Below are 26,024 nucleotides of genomic sequence, written 5' to 3'. Positions count from 1 at the left end.
AGCCGCACGTATATATCAAATCGATATAACATAAATGGAGGACCAAACTTTCTCCGATAAAAATAAAATAGAGAAAGATCAAGAACCACTTCCTCCTAGTGCTGAAGCTGCTGCCACTAGTCATGACATAGACGATAACATGCCATCAACGTCGTCTGCCAAGGCCGATGCCCAATGTCATAGTAGAGGGCACATACAATCCCAAATGGCAAAGTTCAGGAAAATGACCTTAAAAAAGACATTTAAATCAGCTGAAGAGAAACGTAAACTTGCCAATATGCCATTTACGACACGGAGTGGCAAGGAACGGCTAAGGTCGATCCCTAGTATGTTCATGACTAGTGGTTCAGCTTCACATGACGATGGAAGCCCTCCTCCCACTAAAAAAATCAAAAGAGTTAAGCTGGCAAAAGCACAGCGAAGAACTGTGCTTTCTAAGAAGATATCACAAATCCCCAAGGAGAGTCCAAGTGTGGTGGTGGTTGCGATGCCTGACCTTCCCAGCACTGGACGGGAAGAGGTGGCTCTTTCCACCATTTGCACGCCCCCTGCAAGTGCTGAAAGGAGCACCCACAGTCCACTTGCTGATATGCAAATTGAAGATGTCACTGTTGAAGTACAACAGGATGAGGATACTGGTGTAGCTGGCGCTGAGGAGGAAGTTGGCGAGGAGGATTCTGATGGTGATGTGGTTTGTTTAAATCAGGCTCCGGGGGAGACAGTTGTTGTCCGTGGGATGAAAAAGCCCATCACGGTCATGCCTGGGCAGAAGACCAAACATTCCACCTCTTTGGTCTGGCAATATTTCTATCCAAATCCGGACAACAACTGTCTTGCCATATGTACCATATGTAAAGGTGAAATAAGTAGGGGTAGGGACGTCAACCACCTAGGAACATCCTCCCTTATACGGCACCTGCAGCGCGTTCATAAAAAGTTACTGTCAAGTTCAGAAACTTTGGCTAAGACCGTAAGCAGTCCAGGGACACCTAAATCCCGTTGTCCTGTTGTATCCAAGCGCCTGCAAACCACACCGTCAACTCCCTCCTCGTCAATTTCCTCCTTAGTCAGGATCGGAAGTAGTCCTGCAGGCCATGTCACTGGCATGACTGACTCTCCTATCCGGGATTCCTCTGGAGGATCCTGCATTGCTACGCCTACTGCTGCCGCTGCTGCTGTTGCTGCTGCTGGGAGTCGTTCATCATCCCAGAGAGGAAGGAGGAACACCACTACTTTTACTAAACAATTGACCCTCCAACAGTCCTTAGCGAGGAGGATGAAGTACGACAGCAGTCATCCTGAAGCAAAACGTATAACTGAGGCCTTGACTGCTATGTTGGTGTTAGACGTGCGTCCGGTATCCGCCATTAGTGCAGTGGGATTTAGACAATTGATGGAGGTAGTGTGTCCCCGGTTCCAAATCCCGTCTAGATTCCACTTCACTAGGCAGGTGATACCGAGACTGTACAGAAACGTCAGAAAAAGTGTCCTCAGTGTCCTGAAAAATGCCATTGTACACAATGTCCACTTAACCACGGACATGTGGACAAGTGGAACAGGGCAGACTAAGGACTATATGACTGTGACAGCCCACTGGGTAGATGTATCACCTTACGCAGCAACAGCAGCAGCGTCACCAGTAGCAGCATCTCAGAAACGCCAGCTCGTTACAAGGCAGGCTACGCTGTGTATCACCGGTTTCAGTAAGAGGCACACCGCCGACAACCTCTTAGAGAAACTGAGGGAAATCATCGCCCAGTGGCTTACCCCACTTAGACTCTCCTGGGGATTTGTGATATCTGACAACGCCACCAATATTGTGCGGGCATTACATCTGGGCAAATTCCAGCACGTCCCATGTTTTGCTCACACAATAAACTTGGTGGTGCAGAATTTTCTGAAAAGCGACAGGGGCGTGCAGAAGACGCTTTGGGTGGCCCGAAAAATTTCTGGCCACTTTCGCCATTCAGCGACTGCGTGCCGAAGACTGGAGCGCCAGCAAACACTCTTGAACCTGCCCCGCCATCACCTGAAGCAAGAGGTTGTGACGCGGTGGAACTCAACCCTCTATATGCTTCAGAGGATGGAGGAGCAGCAAAAGGCCATACAAGCCTATACATCCACCTATGACATAGGCAAAGGAGGGGGTATGCACCTGACTCAAGCGCAGTGGTGAATGATTTCCATGTTGTGCAAGGTTCTCCAGCCCTTCGAACTTGCCACACGTGAAGTCAGTTCAGACACAGCCAGCTTGAGTCAGGTCATTCCCCTCATCAGGCTTTTGCAGAAGCAGCTGGAGAAAGTGAAGGAGGAGCTAAGACGGAGCGATTCCGCTCGGCATGTGGGACTTGTGGATGAAGCCCTTCATTCGCTTTGCCAGGATTCCAGGGTGGTCAATCTGTTGAAATCAGACCACTACATTTTGGCCACCGTGCTTGATCCTAGGTTTAAAGCCTATGTGGTGTCTCTCTTTCCGGCCGACACAAGCCTGCAGAGGTGCAAAGACCTGCTGGTGAACACACTGTCAGCTGAAGCGGAACATGACACGTCAACAGCTCCTTCTTCATTTTCTCCCGCAACTGGGGCTGCCAGGAAAAAACTTAGGTATCCTAAGCAACCCGCTGGCGGTGATGCAGGGCAGGCAGGACCAAGTTTGGACATCTGGTCCGGACTGAAGGACCTGGCAACAATTTCTGACATGTCTACTGTCACTGCATATGATACTGTCACCATTGACAGAATGGTGGAGGATTACATCGGTGACAGCATCCAAGTAGGCATGTCAGACAGTCCATACCTGTACTGGCAGGAAAAAGAGGCAATTTGGAGGCCCCTGTACAAGCTGGCTCTATTTTACCTGAGTTGCCCCCCCTCCAGTGTGTACTCCGAAAGAGTGTTTAGTGCAGCCGGGAACCTTGTCAGCGAAAGGCGTAGGAGGTTGCTTCCTCAGAATGTGGAGAAGATGATGTTCATCAAAATGAATTATCAGCTCTTCCAGGGAGACCAGCCTCCAGAAGGTACAGAGGGACCTGTGGTGGTGGATTCAAGTGGGGACGAGTTAATACTTTGTGAGGATGAGGATGTACACACTGAAGAGGGTGAGGAATCGGTGGATGAGGAGGATGAGGATGACATCTTGCCTCCGTAGAGCCAGTTTGTGCAGGGACACATTAATTGCCAGCTTGTTTTGTGGGGGCCCAAACGAACCAATCATTTCAGCCACAGTTGTGTGGCAGACCCTGGCGCTGAAATGATTGATTTGTTAAAGTGTGCATGTCCTGTTTATACAACATAAGGGTGGGTGGGAGGGCCCAAGGACAATTCCATCTTGCACTTCTTTTTTTTCTTTGCATTATGTACAGTTTGGGGCCTAGTTTTTCTAACTGCCATCCTGTCTGCCACTGCAGTGTCACTCCTAGATGGGTCACGTGTTTGTGCCGCCCACTCGTGTCGCTTAGCATAGTCATCCAGCTACCTCGGTGCAACCTTTTGGACATGAAAACACTATTGTGAGGTGTTCAGAATAGACTGGAAATGAGTGGAAATTAAGGTTATTGAGGTTAATAATAGCATAGGAGCAGAGAAACCAACAAATTCTGTGATTTTAGCTGTTTTTATGCTTTTTTTAAAAAAAAATACAGATCCAAAACACAAAACCCAGAACCCAAAACACGGAAGGGTGGTTTTGGCAAAACCAATCCAGATCCAAAACACGAAGAAAGATCCAGATCCAAAACCAAAACACAAAACACGAAAAGTGGCCGGTGCACACCCCTAGTAAATGCACACTAGTAATAGGCACAATTTAGGTAAGTCCTACAATTATATACTGTAGTGCAACTTTAGGTTGATTTTTGGGGCATGGGTCCCCTGGATTGCTTTGGTTGGGCTGCTTCAGGGCATCACATTATAACACATTTTTCCTTTTTTGCACATTTTAACACTTTTACTGTTTGTTTTTATTGTATTTCTATTTTCACTTCTCCATCCTATATATGCAGCCGTAGCTGCTTTTACCTATCTTACTTTACACTTCACCTTTCTCATTAGAGCAATGCCCTGGGCTGGCTTGGCTGAGCTGGTTTGGGGTGTCCTGTGCTCTGGATTTGAACCCCAGTATGTTATGGACCTACCCTACAGAGGTTACCTGGATATGGTGGGTAGGCCCATAACCTTGGCCATGATTGTGTTAAAAACCTCTATTTATTTATTTATTGCACAATTTTATTGCATAATGTATTTATATATAATCAGTAATTTGGAGTTGTGCACCTATGATTTGTCTGTTTCTGTGATTGTTAGTGGAAAACACAGAGTATTCGTAAAAAGTATTGTCACACTGTAAGTGGAAACTTCACAATTTTACAATTTACTAACACAAACTTGTCACTTTTTTCTTCAATCATGAATAAATGATTAGTCTACACGCCAACTACAAGACCACAACAAAGTGCTAAATAATGAGCATAATATATTAAACATAATGACATCACAAACGCCTCAGCTGAGATTCACAAAAACATACAGTATTTTCAAAAGGTGAAAATAGAGGATATGGTTTGAAAAATGGAATAAAGCCGCTAAAACTGTATTCTCTGATTATAGTGACCCTACCCCCTACCCATGGCCCCTCTACCTGAATTTCTGAGAGTCAGAGGGAAAAAATGGGGTATAGATCAGTTACGTAATGATGTCTATACAGAAAAAAAATACTTGTGTTTTCGCTGTTCAGAGGCATTTATAACGCACCTCACTTACACACGTAATTGATCTATACCCCGTTTTTTATCATCTATTGGAAGAATCTACACATCTTTTCCTCGTATTATATAAACAAACAAATCTGGATGGGTGACTTCTAAGTAAGATAATCAATGACAACGCCAGTGACAGAAGGGGGAACACTTTCTTATATCCTTTAAGATAAGTATTTTCCTTGTACAACCCCTTGGCTTCACGCACAGACAGCGCCCCCACTCACCCCTATTTCTTTGCCTTTTCGTATCCAATTATTTAACCTAGTGGGATAGGTTTTTTGGGGTGAGTAGGCAGAGGTCTGTTGGCAGCGCCATCCCCTTCACTTACTTTCTCCTGCATAAGACCAGAAAAGCCACATCTTGGGTGTGGAATTAACCCAAATCCTGACTACAGCAGTGAAGGCATCTTTACAATTTGTAAAGCCAAAATTAATAGAGAATCAAGATAGGGACCTTAACCATCTAGGAATCTCCACCCTGTTACATCATCTGCAGTGCATCCATCAGATGTCATCATTGTCATCATCATCCCCATCAGTGTATACATCCTCTTCTTCACACAATATTAATTTGTGCCTGCTAGAATCCACCATTACGGGCACCTCTGTATTTTTTTTTACTTAATTGCTGGTAAATTTGTAATTTGTAATTCATTTTGATGAACATCATCTTTTCCACATTTTGGGGAAGTAGCCTCATAGGCCGATCACTGACAAGGTTCCCGGCTGTGTTGAAAACTCTTTCTAAGTACACACTGGAGGGTGGGCAGCTCAAGAAAAGCAAAGCCAGTTTTGTGTAAGGGCCTACAGATTGCCTTTTTTTCCTACCAGTAGTCAAAAGGAATGTCTGACATGCCTATATGGATGCGATCATTAAAATTTTTTAAATAGTCGTCAACCATTTTTGGAATAGTAACCATGTCAGATGGAGTCACGGTAGAGGTGTCATTAATTGTAGGCAATTCTGGCCTGACCAGATGTCAAAACTTAGTTTTGTTGACACATCGTCATCACCAGTGGGTGGTTCGAAAGTTTAGTTTTTTCTTAGCAGATACACTTGCTGGAGAAACTGAAGGAGAAGCCATCGCTGCATCACATGCCACTTGAGCTGACAATTTGCTTTTCAACAGCTCTTTACATATCTTTAGATCTGTGTCCATTGGGAAGAAAAAAATAACGTCTTCATCGCTTCTGGGATGTAAATCCACTCCCAGCAGCAGGCATGGTGCTCAAGGATTCTCAAGTAAGACACAATGTAAGACTTAAACCTTAAATCTGAAATCTTCCATTTGCTCTGTTCCACCTATCAACATATCTGTGCTGATTAAGTGGACAGTGGGTACAACGGCAACGGTGGGAACCATCGCGGTTCTGATCTTTGGTTGTTCGGAATTCAGATTTTAAATCAAAATTTCAGGGTTTTTATATTGCATAGATTTTAGCTGTTTCTAAAAACTTTTTATCTATTTTTGTTTATTAAATTCAGATACAAAAACAAAAACAAAACATGAAGATAAATCCAGATACAAAACCAAAACACGGGGGACAGAGCACATCTCTAGTTAAAATATAATACAGTAAGTGACTGTTGCAGTCGCGGGCACTTCTATGTGGCTGCAACATTTGCTTACTGTATTTTTTTTTCTAAATGCTGCTGTGTACTGTACTAATTGACTGTACTTACTGTACTAATTTACTGTACTTAATGTACTTATTTACTGTACTTACTGTACTCATTTACTGCAATTACTGTACTTACTGTACTCATTTACTGTACTTACTGTACTCATTTACTGTACTTACTGTGATTTCTATTTTGCAGTCATACGCATGTCAATAGTTCACTTGCATAGCAATTGAAAATAAACATTTTAAAAATACTTTACACTGTATCTACAGTAAATACCCCTGTCCTCAACAGGAATAAACACCCAGGTTAAGACCATGCTAAGCATCCAATATAAATCTTAGCCACAGAAGCCAACGATTCAGGTGCCGCACACGTCCCTTTCTGATGGTCCTGATTAATCTCACTGTTATTGCATAGCTCCTGTGTAGTATGAAAAGTTTGGGCTTTAAATAAGGCCATTTTTTTTGCAACATTATAGGAAGCAATAAGGTACTGTAATGTAAGCTGTTAGAGTACATGTCAGCCAGTCTCTTCAAAAGAACATTTTACTCTATTAAAGACGGCACTTCAGACATATTCACTGTCAAACTTGTGACTTTTCTGCCGGAAAACCTCCCTGTGCGCTGCTGCTCCAGTGGTTTGCCGTACTTTACATCTGCACATTTACAGCGTCTTCTTCCAGGAGCAGCGGATGTGTAGACACCATACAGTATGGTAGGTGATTGGTCTGCCTGCCAGTGCTTTGTCCTGCAGTGATATCTCAAAGAGACATATTCACTATCAAACTTGTGATTTTTCCACCAGGTAACTTCAAAGAATCATTTGGTGGATGGAAACCAGTATTACACTTTTTGGCATCTCCGTACACTGTGCTGCAACTGAGACCCTGATTAGCATAAAACGCAATTGCAAAGCTGCATGCAGGTGTCCTTAAAATAATGCAAATGCAGCAGTAGGTGTATGACACCCCTGTGTATGACACCCCCTGTATGACACCCCCTGTATGACACCCCCTGTATGACATTCCCTGTATGACACCCCCTGTATGACATTCCCTGTATGACACCGCCTGTATGACACCCCCTGTATGACATTCCCTGAATGACACCCCTCTGTATGACACCCCCTGTATGACACCCCCTGTATGACATTCCCTGTATGACACCCCTTGTATGACATTCCCTGTATGACACACCGGGTATGACACCCCCTGTATGACATTCCCTGTATGACACCCCCCTGTATGACACCCCCTGTATGACACTCACTGTATGACACCCCCTGTATGACACCCCCTGTATGCAACTCACTGTATGACACCCCATGTATGACACTCCCTGTATGACACCACCTGTATAACACTGACTGTATGACACTCACTGTATGACACCCCCTGTATGACACCTCCTGTATGACACCTCCTGTATGACACCCCCTGTATCACACTCCCTGTATGACACCCCTGTATGACACCCCCTGTATGACACCCCCTGTACGACGCTCACTGTATGACACCCCCTGTATGACACCCCTTGTATGACACTCCCTGTATGACACTCACTGTATGACACTCACTGTATGACACCCCCTGTATGACACTCACTGTATGACACCCCCTGTATGACACCTCCTGTATGACACTCACTGTATGACACCCCCTGTATGACACCCCCTGTATGACACTCACTGTATGACACTCACTGTATGACACCCCCTGTATGACACCCCCTGTATGACACTCTCTGTATGACACCCCCTGTATGACACTCTCTGTATGACACCCCCTGTATGACACCCCCTGTATGACACTCCCTGTATGACACCCCCTGTATGACACTCACTGTATGACACCCCCTGTATGACATTCACTGTATGACAAATCTGTATGACACCCCCTGTATGACACTCACTGTATGACACCCCCTGTATGACACCCCGTGTTTGACACCCCCTGTATGACACCCCCTGTATGACACTCCCTGTATGACACCCCCCTGTATGACACTCACTGTATGACACTCCCTGTATGACACCCCCATTTATGACTCTCTCTTTATGACACCCCCTGTATGACACCCCCTGTATGACACTCCCCTGTCTGACAACCCTGTATGACACCCCCTGTATGACACTCACTGTATAACACCCCCTGTATGACACCCCCTGTATGACACCCCCTGTATGACACTCACTGTATGACACTCCCTGTATGACACCCCCCTGTATGACACTCATTGTATGACACCCCCTGTATGACACCCCCAGTATGACACCCCCTGTATGACACTCACTGTATGACACCCCCTGTATGACACCCCCTGTATGACACTCACTGTATGACACCCCCTGTATGACACCCCCTGTATGACACCCCCTGTATGACACTCACTGTATGACACTCACTGTATGACACCCCTTGTATGACACCCCCTGTATGACACTCACTGTATGACACTCACTGTATGACACCCCCTGTTTGACACCCCCTGTATAACACTCACTGTATGACACTCACTGTATGACACCCCCTGTACGACACTCTCTGTATGACACCCCCTGTATGACACCCCCTGTATGACACTCACTGTATGACACCCGCTGTATGACACCCCCTGTATGACACTCACTGTATGACACCCCATGTATGACACCCCCTGTATGACACTCACTGTATGACACTCACTGTATGACACCCCCTGTATGACACCCCCTGTATGACACTCCCTGTATGACACCCCCTGTACGACGCTCACTGTATGACACCCCCTGTATGACACCCCCTGTATGACACTCACTGTATGACACTCACTGTATGACACCCCCTGTATGACACTCACTGTATGACACCCCCTGTATGACACCTCCTGTATGACACTCACTGTATGACACCCCCTGTATGACACCCCCTGTATGACACTCACTGTATGACACTCACTGTATGACATCCCCTGTATGACACCCCCTGTATGACACTCACTGTATGACACCCCCTGTATGACACTCTCTGTACGACACCCCCTGTATGACACCCCCTGTATGACAATCCCTGTATGACACCCCCTGTATGAGACCCCCTGTATGACACTCACTGTATGACACCCCCTGTATGACACCCCCTGTATGACACTCACTGTATGACAAATCTGTATGACACCCCCTGTATGACACTCACTGTATGACACCCCCTGTTTGATACCCCCTGTATGACACCCCCTGTATGACACTCCCTGTATGACACCCCCCTGTATGACACTCGCTGTATGACACCCCCTGTATGACACCCCCATTAAAGACACTCTCTGTATGACACCCCCTGTATGACACCCCCTGTATGACACTCCCCTGTCTGACAACCCTGTATGACACCCCATGTATGACACTCACTGTATAACACCCCCTGTATAACACCCCCTGTATGACACCCCCTGTATGACACTCACTGTATGACACTCCCTGTATGACACCCCCCTGTATGACACTCATTGTATGACACCCCCTGTATGACACCCCCAGTATGACCCCCCCTGTATGACACTCACTGTATGACACCCCCTGTATGACACCCCCTGTATGACACTCACTGTATGACACCCCCTGTATGACACCCCCTGTATGACACTCACTGTATGACACCCGCTGTATGACACCCCCTGTATGACACTCACTGTATGACACCCCATGTATGACACCCCCTGTATGACACTCACTGTATGACACTCACTGTATGACACCCCCTGTATGACACCCCCTGTATGACACCCCCTGTACGACGCTCACTGTATGACACCCCCTGTATGACACCCCCTGTATGACACTCACTGTATGACACTCACTGTATGACACCCCCTGTATGACACTCACTGTATGACACCCCCTGTATGACACCTCCTGTATGACACTCACTGTATGACACCCCCTGTATGACACCCCCTGTATGACACTCACTGTATGACACTCACTGTATGACATCCCCTGTATGACACCCCCTGTATGACACCCCCTGTATGACACTCACTGTATGACAAATCTGTATGACACCCCCTGTATGACACTCACTGTATGACACCCCCTGTTTGACACCCCCTGTTTGACACCCCCTGTATGACACCCCCTGTATGACACTCCCTGTATGACACCCCCCTGTATGACACTCGCTCTATGACACCCCTGTATGACACCCCCTGTATGACACTCCCCTGTCTGACAACCCTGTATGACACCCCATGTATGACACTCACTGTATAACACCCCCTGTATGACACCCCCTGTATGACACCCCCTGTATGACACTCACTGTATGACACTCCCTGTATGACACCCCCCTGTATGACACTCATTGTATGACACCCCCTGTATGACACCCCCAGTATGACACCCCCTGTATGACACTCACTGTATGACACCCCCTGTATGACACCCCCTGTATGACACTCCCTGTATGACACTCACTGTATGACACCCCTTGTATGACACCCCCTGTATGACACTCACTGTATGACACTCACTGTATGACACCCCCTGTTTGACACCCCCTGTATAACACTCACTGTATGACACTCACTGTATGACACCCCCTGTACGACACTCTCTGTATGACACCCCCTGTATGACACCCCCTGTATGACACTCACTGTATGACACCCGCTGTATGACACCCCCTGTATGACACTCACTGTATGACACCCCCTGTATGACACTCACTGTATGACACTCACTGTATGACACCCCCTGTATGACACTCTCTGTATGACACCCCCTGTATGACACTCCCTGTATGACACTCCGTGTATGACACCCCCTGTATGTCTCTCACTGTATGAAACCCCCTGTATGACACCCCCTGTATGACACCCCCTGTATGACACTCACTGTATGACACTCCCTGTATGACACCCCCCTGTATGACACTCACTGTATGACACCCCCTGTATGACACCCCCATTTATGACACTCTCTGTATGACACACCCTGTATGACACCCCCTGTATGACACTCCCTGTATCACACCCCCTGTATGACACCCCCTGTATGACACCCCCCTGTATGACACCCCCTGTATGACACTCACTGTATGACACCCCCTGTATGACACCCCCTGTATGACACTCACTGTATGACACTCCCTGTATGACACCCCCCTGTATGACACTCACTGTATGACACCCCCTGTATGACACCCCCTGTATGACAACCCCTGTATGACACTCCCTGTATGACACTCACTGTATGACACCCCCTGTATGACACTCACTGTATGACACCCCCTGTATTTCACCCCCTGTATGACACCCCCTGTATGACACTCACTGTATGACACCCCCTGTATGACACTCACTGTATGACACCCCCTGTATGACACCCCCTGTATGACACTCACTGTATGACACCCCCTTTATGACACACACTGTATGACACCCCTGTATGACACTCCCTGTATGACACCCCCTGTATGACACTCCCTGTATGACACTCACTGTATGACACCCCCTGTATGACACTCCCTGTATGACACCCCCTGTATGACACCCCCTGTATGACACTCCCTGTATGACACTCACTGTATGACACCCCCTGTATGACACACCCTGTATAACACTCACTGTATGACACTCACTGTATGACACCCCCTGTATGACACACCCTGTATAACACTCACTGTATGACACCACCTGTATGACACGCCCTGTATGACACTCCCTGTATGACACTCACAGTATCACACCCCCTGTATGACACTCACTGTATGACACCACCTGTTTGACACGCCCTGTATGACACTCACTGTATGACACCCCCTGTATGACACTCACTGTATGACACCCCCTGTATGACACCCCCTGTATGACACCCCCTGTATGACACTCACTGTATGACACCCCCTGTATGACACTCACTGTATCACACTCACTGTATGACACCCCCTGTTTGACACCCCCTGTATGACACCCCCTGTATGACACTCACTGTATGACACCCCCTGTATGACACTCCCTGTATGACACCCCCTGTATGACACTCACTGTATGACACACCATGTATGACACCCCCTGCTGCAATTGTGATCCCACCCCTGTGACAGAGGTCGTAGGCTAGGATCACCATCATGGCCATTGGTGGTCAATGGTTGCAATGGTGGATGAAACCGTGCCATGAGCCAGCTGAATAAGCCTCATCTTACTCAGGCTGGCTGGCTTGTGAGCCCAGGTCATGCCCCAATTTTCAGGAATGCCGGCTAACCCCACTCCTGCACATAGGCGCTCTAAAACAGATTACATTTTTAGACATTTTTTATCGACAACAGATCACCACTGTTGTATCCTATCTGTTTGAGCTGTCACCCACACTGTAGGGGAGTGCTTTATACACACAATTCTGTATTTTAGAGTGATATATATTCATAACAAACACGTTTTATATATTTATTTCTGACTGAAAAGTATTTTAAAAATTGTTTTATTGAATTGAGTAAGGGTGAGTATTATCTTTTGGTGCTGTGTCCTCTCCTTTTCACAATATATATATATATATATATATATATATGTGTGTGTGTGTGTGTGTGTGTGTGTGTGTGTGTATGTATACATATGTGTGGGTATATATGTATATATGTGTGTGGCCACGCCATTCTCCACAAGACCACATCTCTTTTTGCCATGTGCACATTCCCTATTTCAAATATGGGGGGGGCGCCAGTCCCTTACTTTGCCAGGGGCACTAAAATTCCTAGATACACCCCTGGGAGAAGGATTAAGAACCTGAGCTCCCTGAATCATGGAACGGATCCATTGCTGCTGCCTGTACTAGATAAATGTATGTCCTTTTGAAATTGACTATTGGATAATTATATCCAGCCTCAGTGGTGCCCCCCTGCTCTGATGTCGCTCTAGGCTTATTCTGCCTGTTCCTAGGGCCGGCTCTATGTTGGTGCATATACTGTATTTCAATCCCTCCCAATATAAGGAAGTCTCTGGGAAATTTTCAGGATCAGAATATTAGTCTCATGTTCTGATTTCCAGCATCTATTCTGCTTGAACTTCCTGCATACTTACATGTGTATTGATCTGGTCCATGAAATGATTCTCCTCACCTGATCCCTTGGTACTGCTCACATCCCTTTGCAGGAGTCCATTGTGAAAATCACTAATACATCAGACTCCATCCACTTCTCTGCTATGGGTGTGCACCAAGCCTATAAGTATGGCCAACATTCATATTATCCCAGCAAGACTTGTGATGGGGCCCTTAAGACTTCAGCCAAATAATGAACCTAATGCTATAAAATAACAGTACTCTCTGATTTATTCTTCCTCAGCTCCATCCAAATTCACACCGAGGGATTGTCAAAGAAAATGAGGTACTTATTGTGGTTTGGTTAAACATTTCAGCCAAACAGAGGTCACATCGTCTTTTCTGCAAACCCTAAGGATGGATGGGTTATGGTCAGACACACCCAAATCTATGCTGGCTGCTGATTTATCATTTTGGTACAGTATCTCAAACCTTTAGGGTGATACTAGGTTGGGTCTCTCAGACTGCACCATGCTTACTACCTCTTAGGCTGTGAACCGAAATATTGAAAAGTGTGAACATGAAATGGTTACAATCTTTATCCTATGCAAAAACCAGGACCCAAATATGCTAATTTATAGGAAAACCAATTATGTTTAATATTTACTGTGTGCAGATACTATGGGGACACTGAAGAATACACAATAAGAGCAGCCAGGAATAATTGCTCCTATTATGTGAATCTCTGTCTCTTTTTAACATTTTCCACTTATCAATCATTACATTTACTTTTGCATTGAATAAAAAAATTAAATATATTTACAGTATTTTACAGTATGTTATGTTCCCACAGATCAATTATGGAACCAGTGACCCTGTCCTAAGTGACAGACAATTATACCCAACCTTTTACCGGATTGTCCCAGATGCTCGGAGCCGTTATGCAGCAATTGTTAAGTGTCTGCTACATTTTGGATGGAACTGGGTTGGAGTCATTACACCAAGTGATGGTAGTGGGGACATGGAATTACGAGAACTGAGTAGAATGATGACCCAGCATGGGATCTGCATCGAGTTGATCATTAAATTTACTAATGATGATGACATTAACAGAACAAAAATTACTGAGATTGATAAGTTAACTTGTAGAGTTCTAATAATATGTGGCATATTGTCCCTAAATGTTATAACATTTTTTAATAAATCAGAAAATTTAAATAAAAATATTACACTAATTCTGCATGAATCAGGGTCTGATATTAAATACATGCAAGATTCTATCTTTCTACCAGTAAATTGTAGCTTAATTTTCATATTGTCTCCTAAAAAGATGCCCAACATTAATAGTTTTATCCTCAACATAAATCCGTCTAATCGCCCAAATGATCCAGTATTGGAAGATATTTGGCTATGGCTTTTCCATTGTCTTTCCTCAAACAAATTAAAAAATATTTATTATCATCATCTATATAAGTTTTCTGGAGTGAACTGTACTGGCAAAATGTATATTTTACCTGCATATCATGGTAAGAATGATTCAAAGCCGTACTACTCGTACATAGGCGTGTATGCGCTAGCTCATGCTTTCCAGAACATGAACCAATATAAGAGAAAATCTGAGACTTCTGGATTACGACAAAAGGTAAGTTGTATGTACAGTAAACTCACGAAGAGGTCATTTGTGGTAGTGACTGTTGATAGTTCATCCAGTTGCTATGGCATTTAGTTTGTGGAAAGACGACAACTATCCAGTTTTTTCCATCTTTATGGCCAGCAACATATAAAGGCAGCAAATAAATAAAATTTGGTAGCAGAGCAAGAAATCCTGAATAGCTGTACATTTCCCTGTCCCTTCCTCACCTGCTGTAGCACTGTGCATAAGGAGATGACTTTATTGTAGCCTCTAGCTTGAATTTATATGATGACATATGATTAACAAACCATTTTCCTTAAAGTGACATGTCGTGTAATTGGAGCTTTATCTACAAGATGACACAATATACAAAGCACCATCCCAGGTCATACGGCAGAGACATAATAGTATATATATTCTGCACTTATAGTTAGATCACCAATTATACTGAATTAAATTTTATCATTGCCTGCAAAAACTTACAGCCCAGTCTATGATGTAAGCTGGTGCATATGTGGTAATCTGTAACAATTTATATGTTATTATTTAAAAATACCCTTTTTTATTTCCCTATGAAAACAGCGATATATGGAAAACCTTCATTACACAGATCCCACTGGGGAAGAGAAGATCTTTAATGAGAGAGGAGATCTGCCCTCTACATGGTCTCTAGCAAACTGGGTCATTTATAGATTTGGTCCTAGAATTGAGTTTGATATAAAACACTTGACCACCTTCGGGGAATCTCTACAAGATGACCAGGATTATCATATCAAACCAGGAGATATCACATGGAAAAAAGGCTCGGTGAGAGAATATCACATGATGTTTGATATGATGCATCTGTATAAATGATTGAGTGAATGAATAAACAAGCTGATTAGCATGTGGTCAGCAGGTTGGCAATAATGATGTCACCAGTCACTATGTCCTCCTCACTATACCAGTGCCGGGATCTCATCATGGCTGACATCCTTCTTACAGTATTTCACCCATGCAGTTGTTATAACTTTAAACATGTAACCAGGAAGCGGCTTGTTTAAAATTATAACACCCAAACAGGTGAAATTCACTAATGCAAATTTCATGCATGTCAGGATGTGAGGTCATCAGATTGACTGGTGACATCATCACTGTCAACCTCCCATACGCATCCCAAACTGATTAACATCTTTCACACGGTGCTTAGTCATTGTCCTTCATCAATACAGAAAAAAAGATTAGTACCGGTCGGATAGCGCACTTAGGCAGCTGAAAGGTAAGTGCCTAGAATGTGTTACCCTCACCCACACAGTTTATAGAAATAATAGACAGACACCCACTCTTCTGCACCACATATATATATCGAACAAAGGGTTAAGACTTCTTGATCTGGGAGTTCTTTAACCACTTAACTGACAAATTATTTTTCCAAAAACCGCTCCAAAATTGTCAGTTTCTTTTATGATTGAATTAGATCAAGAACATAATGAGGAGGAGGCGCAGGTGTAGAGGGACCAGCAGGTCCCTCTGAGATGAGCGGCTGCTGGAAGTTTACTAGAATCTGAACAAAACAGGATTAATTCCCTTGGTGATCTTAAATAGACCAAAACAGTGTTGAGCAAATTTTAAGATACTGTAAGGGGTAAATTTATTAAGATTTGTGTTGGTCCCGATTTGCAATCTCGGGTGATAATATCACTTTTTTGCAAATCAGGAATTTACTATGATTAAACTCGGGTGATTTGTGTTAGTTTTGGGTTTGAATTGGGTGGTTTAATGCCACTTATTCGGCCATTCTTTGCAATAGAAATGACATCACCATCGGCTCTATTCGAAAGTACTTTTCACTCTTTTATTCCTAAATTGGGAATTTACCATTATTCATTTTGCTCATTTCGGCTGTTTTACACTCAATTCAGGGATTCAATAGAAGTTTTAAATGCACCACCTCCAGGGCTGCGAGTTACATTCCAACATACACAAATCAGTGTGATTTGTGTATGTTTATGAATGGAAAGTGTGTTGTAAGGCTTATGTTTAATGGAAAAATTGATGTGGGGTCCCCCTTTGTGGTAGGAGTGCTGAATATGGTTGCTGGAAGCCATATTGTTGTGTGATTTTATGAATGTATAAAGGCAATAGATCTGTTTCAGACATTAGAAGGGATAGTTATGTTGAAATGTACATGCATATGCATTGCACAAGGTGTTCTCGACAGAAAGAACCCAAAGAAAAGACAAAGTTTACTGTTTAGGTTAAGCAATAGTGTCTTATTGTTTCCAGATATGTGGCCATACATTATGTAAGCCTCTGTCAACAGTGTCTTACCTTCAGTTAAGCTAAGTACACATCATAAACATAGTCATATGTCTTTGACATGTCCAACTTTCTTAATTGAGGCAACAGTGCCCCCTACTGTCTATTTTTTCCTCTTTCTTTTACCTATATTTCCTAACATGACCTTTGTACTTGTTAAACTGCTTAAGCATGGGGTTTTCTTCCTATATAACATGTAACCTGTCAGTATAGAATTAGCCTTTTGTCTATGCTCAGTGTACTAGATCCCAGCTCCAAGATGTTGGAGGAGAGGCTCATGGGAATGAAGCCATCTATGTTTTAAGTAGATCTGAAAAGCAAGTTAAGTATTATTCCTTTTACTTTGTAATAATGTATTTTTAACATATATTATTTGTGTGGCTTGATTAACTCTTTGTATCCAAGAATAGTATTCTCATTCCACGAGAACATTAGTGGTATCAGAAGTGGGATACAAAGGGTTAATAGCCATACATTTGCTTAGACTGTGTAGTCAATGGTTCTAGCATTGCTGTGCAAACGTAGTGTTGTGCAAACTCGGGGTTGTGCAAATCCATGTAAAAAATCTCTGTCATATGTTAATAAGGGAGGTGCAAACCCGGAAAAAAATCCTCTGTCTTATATGTTAATAAGGGAGGTGTGACCTGATCAATCACAGAGTGTATACTGTATTTCACAGTATATCTATATGTTGTCTGTTTACTGTCTTTGTGTTTGTGTTACTGAAACAAACAAGAAAAATGCATTTTAAGATTTTTAAGAAATATGCATATATGCTTAAAGATAAATTGGAAATTCAGCTGGCTGATTTCCAAAGAAAGCATAATGTTGGTTTTTCACTGCCTGAGAGTAAAAATAGTGAAATTTTATGTAGACCCATATGTTGGGAAGGGAGAAGGCAGTGTAAAATCTATGCAGAACAGTGCAGTGATAAGAAAGCCTATCTCACAGATAGAGAGAGAAAACTTCAATACACATTGGGCCTGATTCAGAGCCAGACACTATTTGCGCTCGCTCGTTCAGAAAATAGGGGTGGTTATTCAAATGAACCATTCGCTCTTTGCGGTCTGTTCACACCTCTATGTCTGAACAAGCGAACAAAACTTGCGGTCGTTTTGTGAAAAAATACGCCCCCTGGCCGCTCGCATCCTACGTCATGTCCGCTATTTATTAGATTAATCGAGTACATCGACCAGGGTATGAACTGCTCGCTATTCTTGTGGTTGGTTTTTGCTACCACAATTTTGCGAGCAGTTCTGGCTTTAAAATAACCCAGTGACGTGGTCAATGACGCTGCTATATTAATTATGCACACCCTTAAAACGCCTGTTTTGACCTTTAAGCACACCTGCGTTCGGATCTCCACTCCCCGTTTTCAAGCACCTTCCCCTGTTACCACCCACATAGGCCTCATTCTGTCACTCAACATAGCAGGCATTCGCTATTTAGCGAACAAACAATTTTCGGCCGCACTGACTGGTTCGCGCATGCATATTAAGATCCGTACGCATGCGCAGTTGGGCAAACATCGCTCGGAGCGAACGAGCGGCCGCTTACGAGTGGCTCTGAATCAGGCCCATTGTTTTTTACACAGTAGCTGTTAGTGAGAGTGAGACAGAACACTTTAAAAGCACAGCTGCCTTTGAGAAAGAAAGTTTTCATGTAGAAACTTTGAATGTATCTGAAGATTCTTGTGACATTGCAGAAGATCTTGAAAGTCACAGTGTTAGAATGAGAGTATGGTTCTGAATTTAATGGCAACAAATGTGTGCAAGAAGTAGCAGAAATTTTGGTTTCTGACAAAATGACATTGCTTTGTGGAGCTCCTGAGGTGAAAGATAGTACACCTGAATTACCACATACTGCCCCTGTGTGTGGTGAACTGAACAAGAACCAGGAAGTGTCTGAGTGCCCATTAGAAAAGGTTGGGCTAAGTGATGATGGGGGAGTGGTTATGATGCCCAGTGATGAATGGGAATTACCCAGAGCCAGGTGGTGGAAAATGGGTAGGATTGCAGTCAAAGACCATAACTCTAAGACAGAGAACTACCCCGTGATGATGATGATTATCAAAGAGTTACTGTGAAGTTTCACAATAATGAAAATGCATGCTCTGCAAATTACGATTATGGTGTATCAGATATTGATGAGACAGTAGTGGTGGGAAACACACTGATACTGATAACCAGTGAGCCATCACATATGGCAATGCACAACAGCTTTGCACTCACAACATACAAACTGAGTGGGGAAATGGAAATGTTGTTTGATAAGAGAGAGCAACAGAGAACAAATTTGGGATATAAAACTGTTTTGTATTGCAGAAAGTCTGATTGTGAATGGTAAGAAAGATCAGACCCCAGTGTATTCCCTGATAAGACCTTATTAGTAAATTGTTTTAAATCAGCTTACAGATGCACAGTCACCAACATGGATTACCAGAGCTGACAAGTCGATTGCTAAGGAGTTTAAAGCAGAGAAATGGATTGTGCATAACAGAGTTATACAAGATCAGACTTTAATACATAGACGTTGGTATTTACAGGAAAGAATTTGCATTAAGCGGCAATGCTCTTACATTATACCAGCTATATCACAGCCGACTGCTGGGCTTGGCAAGTATAAGCCACTGTCGCCAACGTTACCAGGACTGGATTATAGTGCTGCCTGTACTGATACAGAACTTTTATGGACTTTGCTGCAGCAATGCTGCCATATTTGCAGACTGACACGTGAAGAAAAGGAGTTATCTCTGCTGCAAATAAGTGGGAGACCAGTTCAGGTGGCAGAGTCATATACAAAATTAAAGGAACACCAGCTGCAACTTGTGTGGTTCACAGATGAATCAGCCACACTGACAATGCAATGACACAGCTGGACAGCAGCAGCATTCATTAAAGGTAGATCAAACCAATATGCAGAACTGTGGGCCTGATTCAGAGCCGGACGCTATTTGCAGACGCTCGTTCTTAAAAAGGGGCCGGGTATTTAAATTGAGCGCTCGCTCTTTGCGGTCTGTGGACGCCTCTATGTCTGAGCGAGCGTCCGAAAAATGTGCTCGCTATTTTGTAAAGACGTCCCTTTGCCGTTCACATCACACATCATCTCCGCTATTTATTTGATTAATCAGGAACATCAAAAGGCATCTGAACTGCTCGCAGTGCTTGTGGTAGGGTTTACTTCCTGCTATCACTGCGAGCAGTTCAGGCTAAAAGACAACCAAGTGACGTGGTCGATGACGCTCCTTTACTAATTATGCACTCCCATAAAACGCCGTTTTGACCGTTTGGCACGCCTGCGTTCGGATCTCCACTCCCCGTTTTCAAGCACCTTCCCCTGCTACCACCCACAAACGGTACATTCTGTCAATCAAATTAGCAGCCCCTTGTTGTTTTACGAGCGCATGATTTCCGACTGCAATGACTGGTTTGCGCACGTGCATTGCAAACCATACGCATGCGCAGTTGTGCAATCATCGCTCGGAGCGAACGGGCGGCCGCTTACGAGCGGTTCTGAATCAGGCCCAGTGAGCTTTGCTGGTGGTGCTAAAAGAAACACAAGGTTCTATATTTCTCTGCACAGATAGCTGGAATGTGTTACAAGGCTTCACCACTTGGATGCCGACATGGAAGCAGAACAACTGGCAAGTCCACAGCAAAGTTATCTGGGGTGGCACTGCCCTGTGCATTCGTAGGTCTATGTCCGTGGTCAATGTCAATGCCCACACTGGACTAGATGGCAATACAGTTACGAATGTACTGGTTCAAGGCAGTGCACTTACCCCTGGAGAACGAAGAGAACTGTACACTCTGGGAGAAATGGCTCATTTGCAGTGTGGCCGTATAGGAGCAGAAAGCACGTATACCTGGGCCCAGAGAATATAAATTCCCATGACAAAGTTGCTGACAAGGAAACATGGTGGAGAAATGCAAAACAGATCAGCTGTGGACCTATAAGCAAAAGCAAACTGAAGACATGGGATCTAAATACAGAGGAGAACGAGCAGGACAGGTGTGGCAGATAGTTTTTATTGGCCCTGTGCACACTGGATGTGGGGGAGTCAATTCTGCCACACTGCGATGGACAGCTACTTCCTTATGGTGATTGTCGCTCGCCCACTGTACATGCTAATACACATGCTCATAGCCTGAATGGTGAAATTCATCGCAGACGCAGCACTGATTGTTTAAAGACATTTGAAGCTGTAAAGCTGATGTAACATTCCAGCAAAGCCTTATTTCCAACCATGGAGAGACAATGCAGAAAACTGTCATGTTTGACAACAAACATCTTTGAGACAAGAAGCTTTAAACTAGGGATGTGCAGGCTCGGTTCTACTCGCTTCCGTTCGGGTTTTTTTACCGAATCTTATTGGCTATCCAAAACTCGTGACAGCTGAAACCCAATAAGATTCGGGGAAAAAAAACGAATGGAACCGAGTAGAACCGAGCCTGCACATCCCTACTTTAAACTAACACAGCACGGAGTACACTGGAGGGTCATTTGTATTTCTTACTATCCACAAACTGTCAGTGTGAATGTTTTGTGTAAGGGAACTGTAAATGTACATGTTACATGTAGATTAGATATTATAGTAGGATATATATATATATATATATATATATATATATATATCTTTTATTACAGTATAGCAGATGATTAAAGGAAAAATTTATTTCTGTTTGTTTAGTTAAATTTAACAAGGATTAAGGTGTAGATTTTGCTGTTAAGCAAATACACTGAGACAGTTAAGTTGAAAACTATATCTATAGGACTGATGTATTATATTGTATTAGATATTGAGACTCACCCTGTTTTCCTTTCTTTTTCAAGATGTGTTTATTCAGGGATTGTGATACAGAAGCTTTCTTGTACTACTGTATATCAAAGTCTACATTACAGTGCCGATGATAAAAGTGGAAAGGCTGTTAAATTGTATTGATTCACCCATAGTGCAAGGGTGGGGAGATACTGACTTCAAATCCATTGGAATGTGGTGTGATTCTCACACAGGACAATTACCATCGAGGACTCAATATGTTCAAGTGTCAACTGATTGTGTTTATACATGTTTGTTTACATGATAATGTGTATTAAATTAGTACATAATAAAATCAAGGGTTGAATGTGGTAGGAGTACAGAATATGGTTGCTAAATGCCATATTGTGTAATTATATAAATGTATAAAGGCAATAGATCTGTGTCAGACATTAGAAGGGATAGTTATGTTAAAATGTATCCGTATATACATTGCACAAGGTGATTTCGACAGAAAGAACTGGACAAAGTTTACTGTTTAAGTTAAGCAAATAGTGTCTTATTGTATCCAGATATGTGGCCATACATTATGTAAGCCTCCGTCAATAGTGTGTTTCCTTCAGTTAAGCTAAGTACACATCATAAACATAGTCATATGTCTTTGACATGTCCAACTTTCTTAATTGAGGCAACTGTCTATTGTTTCCTTTTTCTTTTACCTATATTTCCTAACATGACCTTTGTACTTGTTAAACTTCTTAAGCATGGGGTTTTCTTCCTATAAAACATGTAACCTGTCAGTATAGAATTAGCCTTTTGTCTATGCTCGATGTACGAGATCCCAGCTCCAAGGTGTTGGAGGAGAGGCTCCTGGGAATTAAGCCATCTATGTTTTAAGTAGATCTGAAAAGCAAGTTAAGTAATTTTCCTTTTACGTTGTAATAAATATCTTTTTATCATATATTACTTGTGTGGCTGATTAGCTCTTTGTACCCAAGAATCATATTCTCGTTCCACCGAGAACACCCCCCAAAAGGCTAATCAGCCCCAGACTTGCCAGCCAGTTATGGTTCTTAAAATAACGGGAAACAAAATCAGTAGGGTTCCACTGTAATTTAAGAACCAGCACCAGACTGCAGGGCCAGTCCTGGTTTTAAATATAGGGGGTGAAAAAATGCGCATATTTTTAAAACCAGCTCCGGACCCAAACAGACCGGGCTGTAATGCCACAGCCCGGAAACCCTTTTACTAAAGTTTATTCTGCAATTCCCAAAATTGACTTCAATGGAGAAGCCATTTATTGGCTGGGAGAGGCGGGGGCTCACCTCTCTCAGCCAATGAACACTCAGCTATGGCTCTATAAAGGCAGAAGCCACATCTGAGTATTTCATTCAGGAGATTTCAACCATCCTGGTTGGTATCTGTTGCGTGGGTTGGTATTTTCATTTTTTTGTATTTTGAAGACCTTGGATGCCTACTTTGGACAAGGGGACCACTCCTGGTGATGTAGATGAGTATGTGTGTGTGAATGTATGAAAAAAAACTTTCACAGTGTGTGTGTTGTGTGTTTCTTTACACATTTATTTACAGGTGAACTACAGGTACCAGTGGGCTGTTAATGCCCCACATGCTGGTGCTTCTCTAAATACCAGCATATGGGGGAGGCTTGCTGGGAGCTGTAGTTCCACTGTAAAGACAATGGTGTTAATTCTATTTTTTAAACACTACATACACTATCAACCCACCAACCACCACCGTAGGCTGGCAGGGATAGCCCTGGACTATCAGCCTAGGCCAGGTGTGCCCTGGAGAGGGGGACCCCTTTATTGTGGCCTGGGCTGACTTGTGGTCAGGACTAAAACCATGGCTGGGGGCCCGGTGAAAGGGCTCCCCTGGCTGTGGCATCAGCCCCCCTCTAGAAAGGGTCTGGTGCTGGTTTTACTTATAGAGGGACCCATAGACAATTTTTCCCCCTATAATTGAAACCAGAACTGGTCCTGCAGCCTGGTGCTGGTACCTAAATTATGGTGGAGCCCTACACGTGTTGTTCACCGTAATTTTAGGTATCAGGACAAGCTGGCAAGTCCAGGGCTGGTTAGCCTTTTGGAGGGGGAACCCACGTCAATTTTTTAAAACAAATTTAACCCTAAAAATAAAATAAAAAGAACAAACAGTCTGCACATATTTCACTGATATTTGCCGGATGCTTGTTCAGGAGACAAATCAGGACTTAAAATCAGATTGGATCGGCCAAATGCACCATCTTTCAAAATGATCCTGTCAAAACTGGGACCTTGGTAAGTTCCCGATTTTAAAAGTGTAAAAAATGGACGTTTTGATTGTTCCAAGACGATTTGCAAAAAGGGACAAATCGGGACCAACACAAACATTAATAAATTTACCCCTTAGTATTTAATTTTCAACACTGTGTGTTAATATTAACTAATACATTTTTTGATAATTATAGTAGATGTCAAGTAGTGAAAGATATTATATCTGTGTGAGATTGCTGTCAGCCCCATAAAATATAAAAAAATGTCCTATGAACTTTCAAATTGGTAATGAGCTTACTGCTTACATGAAATATAACATGCCTAATTCAGTGCCAAAATGGTAAAACACTGCTCCTGGCTAGAAACATTTTCTTATAGTAAAGGTGTGTACATGGTCAGATAAAACTGGTCGATTTGTACGATAACGATATTGATCATATCATTATCATTCAAATCATCCAGTTATTGGCCACTTCAAATTACCAAACGATGGTTGATGCAAGGGCATGGATGGTCGATATCGATATCGACCATCACCCATGCATGCAGGCCAACCTGGTTGATATCGACCAGGTTGGACTGGTTACTATAGGGACCTGCGATCGGTAATTGAGGGTCGTCATAGTCATTGGGGGGTTGCTACATGTGCTGGATGTTAGATATTGAACATCCAGCACATGCAGGACGATCAGACAATGACCATCTGATCGTTGTCTGATCAGAGGCATCGCTCCGTGTGTATGGAGCTTAAGCACATAGGTACCCTGCACACACCCCTGAGTAGTCCGTGTAAGAAGCTGCTTGCAGTGTAGAGCAGAGCAGGGTGAGAGACTTGGAGCTGTATCCTGGGGTGTCCTGCTCTGCACAGTAACAAGGTACCTGGTGGTTCCGACAAGTGTTTCACCTGTGAAGCTTTCTCACAAGGAAGCACCTCACACTCGACCAGGTTCTCCCTGATTGAGAGAGAGTGCTGGACCAAGAATCTGGTCTTAGTTTCATATTTACAAACATGGCCTACATGATTATATACAATTTATAGCATTTTTAAGTAAATTATAGCATAGAGGACATACCAATAAATCAACTTTAATTCTGATATAAAAAATATATATCCACATTCAACTCAGTATTATGGCAAGATCCAGACTTAAAAATGAAAGAATCTCCAAGCAGAAGAACCAAGAGGATCTTAACAGCATTATCCCATCAGATCTGAGGGATATGATACCCAGCACAAATTGGGTAGACAATTTCAAACAACTGAATTATTGCTTACAACTCTGACCTTACAATCCTTGAAAACTACCAAAAATAGAAAATATCTCCTGGAGGTTCGAGACCTAAACTTTTTTCAATATTCAATCTTATTATGGAGAATTTACATAAACAGTGGGAATCCTACTTATTAAAGTGTTCATAGGATTGTATCACTATTCTAATAAAGCCTAAACTTTCAGTTTAAGAGTGTGAAAAGGAAGGAGAGAACTCTCAGTGGGAACAAGACAACCATTTTCAGAGGTGTTTTGGCAAGATCAAAAAAGATTTAGAGGAATTTGAGAAGACCATTACTGAACACAAATGTAACAAATCCAGCCGTGATAAAAAATATTTCTCCACAGGCAAAAGGACAACACAGAATCATATCGAAAGGAACCATTCTCCACATC

General features: G+C 43.3%; 2 protein-coding genes across 2 annotated transcripts in view; both read left to right on the top strand.

Moving 5' to 3' along the window:
- Positions 1-20,194, top strand: part of LOC148450935 (vomeronasal type-2 receptor 26-like) — a 51,889-nt gene extending 31,695 nt beyond the window's left edge. The window contains exons 3-5 of the mRNA XM_088462503.1: positions 14,248-15,036; positions 15,610-15,834; positions 19,733-20,194. Of these exons, the coding sequence (XP_088318629.1) occupies positions 14,248-15,036; positions 15,610-15,834; positions 19,733-20,194 (1,476 nt within the window). The remainder of the gene's footprint in view (positions 1-14,247; positions 15,037-15,609; positions 15,835-19,732) is intronic.
- A 1,046-nt stretch (positions 20,195-21,240) lies between these two features.
- The window catches only part of LOC148450934 (vomeronasal type-2 receptor 26-like), a 92,329-nt gene continuing 87,545 nt past the window's right edge, over positions 21,241-26,024 (top strand). Inside the window, exon 1 of the mRNA XM_088462502.1 lies at positions 21,241-21,336. Coding sequence (XP_088318628.1) covers positions 21,241-21,336 — 96 coding nt within the window. The remainder of the gene's footprint in view (positions 21,337-26,024) is intronic.

The sequence above is a fragment of the Taudactylus pleione genome, unplaced genomic scaffold (genome assembly GCF_031769625.1).
Source record: "Taudactylus pleione unplaced genomic scaffold, aTauple2 ptg001253l, whole genome shotgun sequence".
Classification (NCBI taxonomy): domain Eukaryota; kingdom Metazoa; phylum Chordata; class Amphibia; order Anura; family Myobatrachidae; genus Taudactylus; species Taudactylus pleione.
This window is presented reverse-complemented; position numbering and strand designations above follow the sequence as displayed.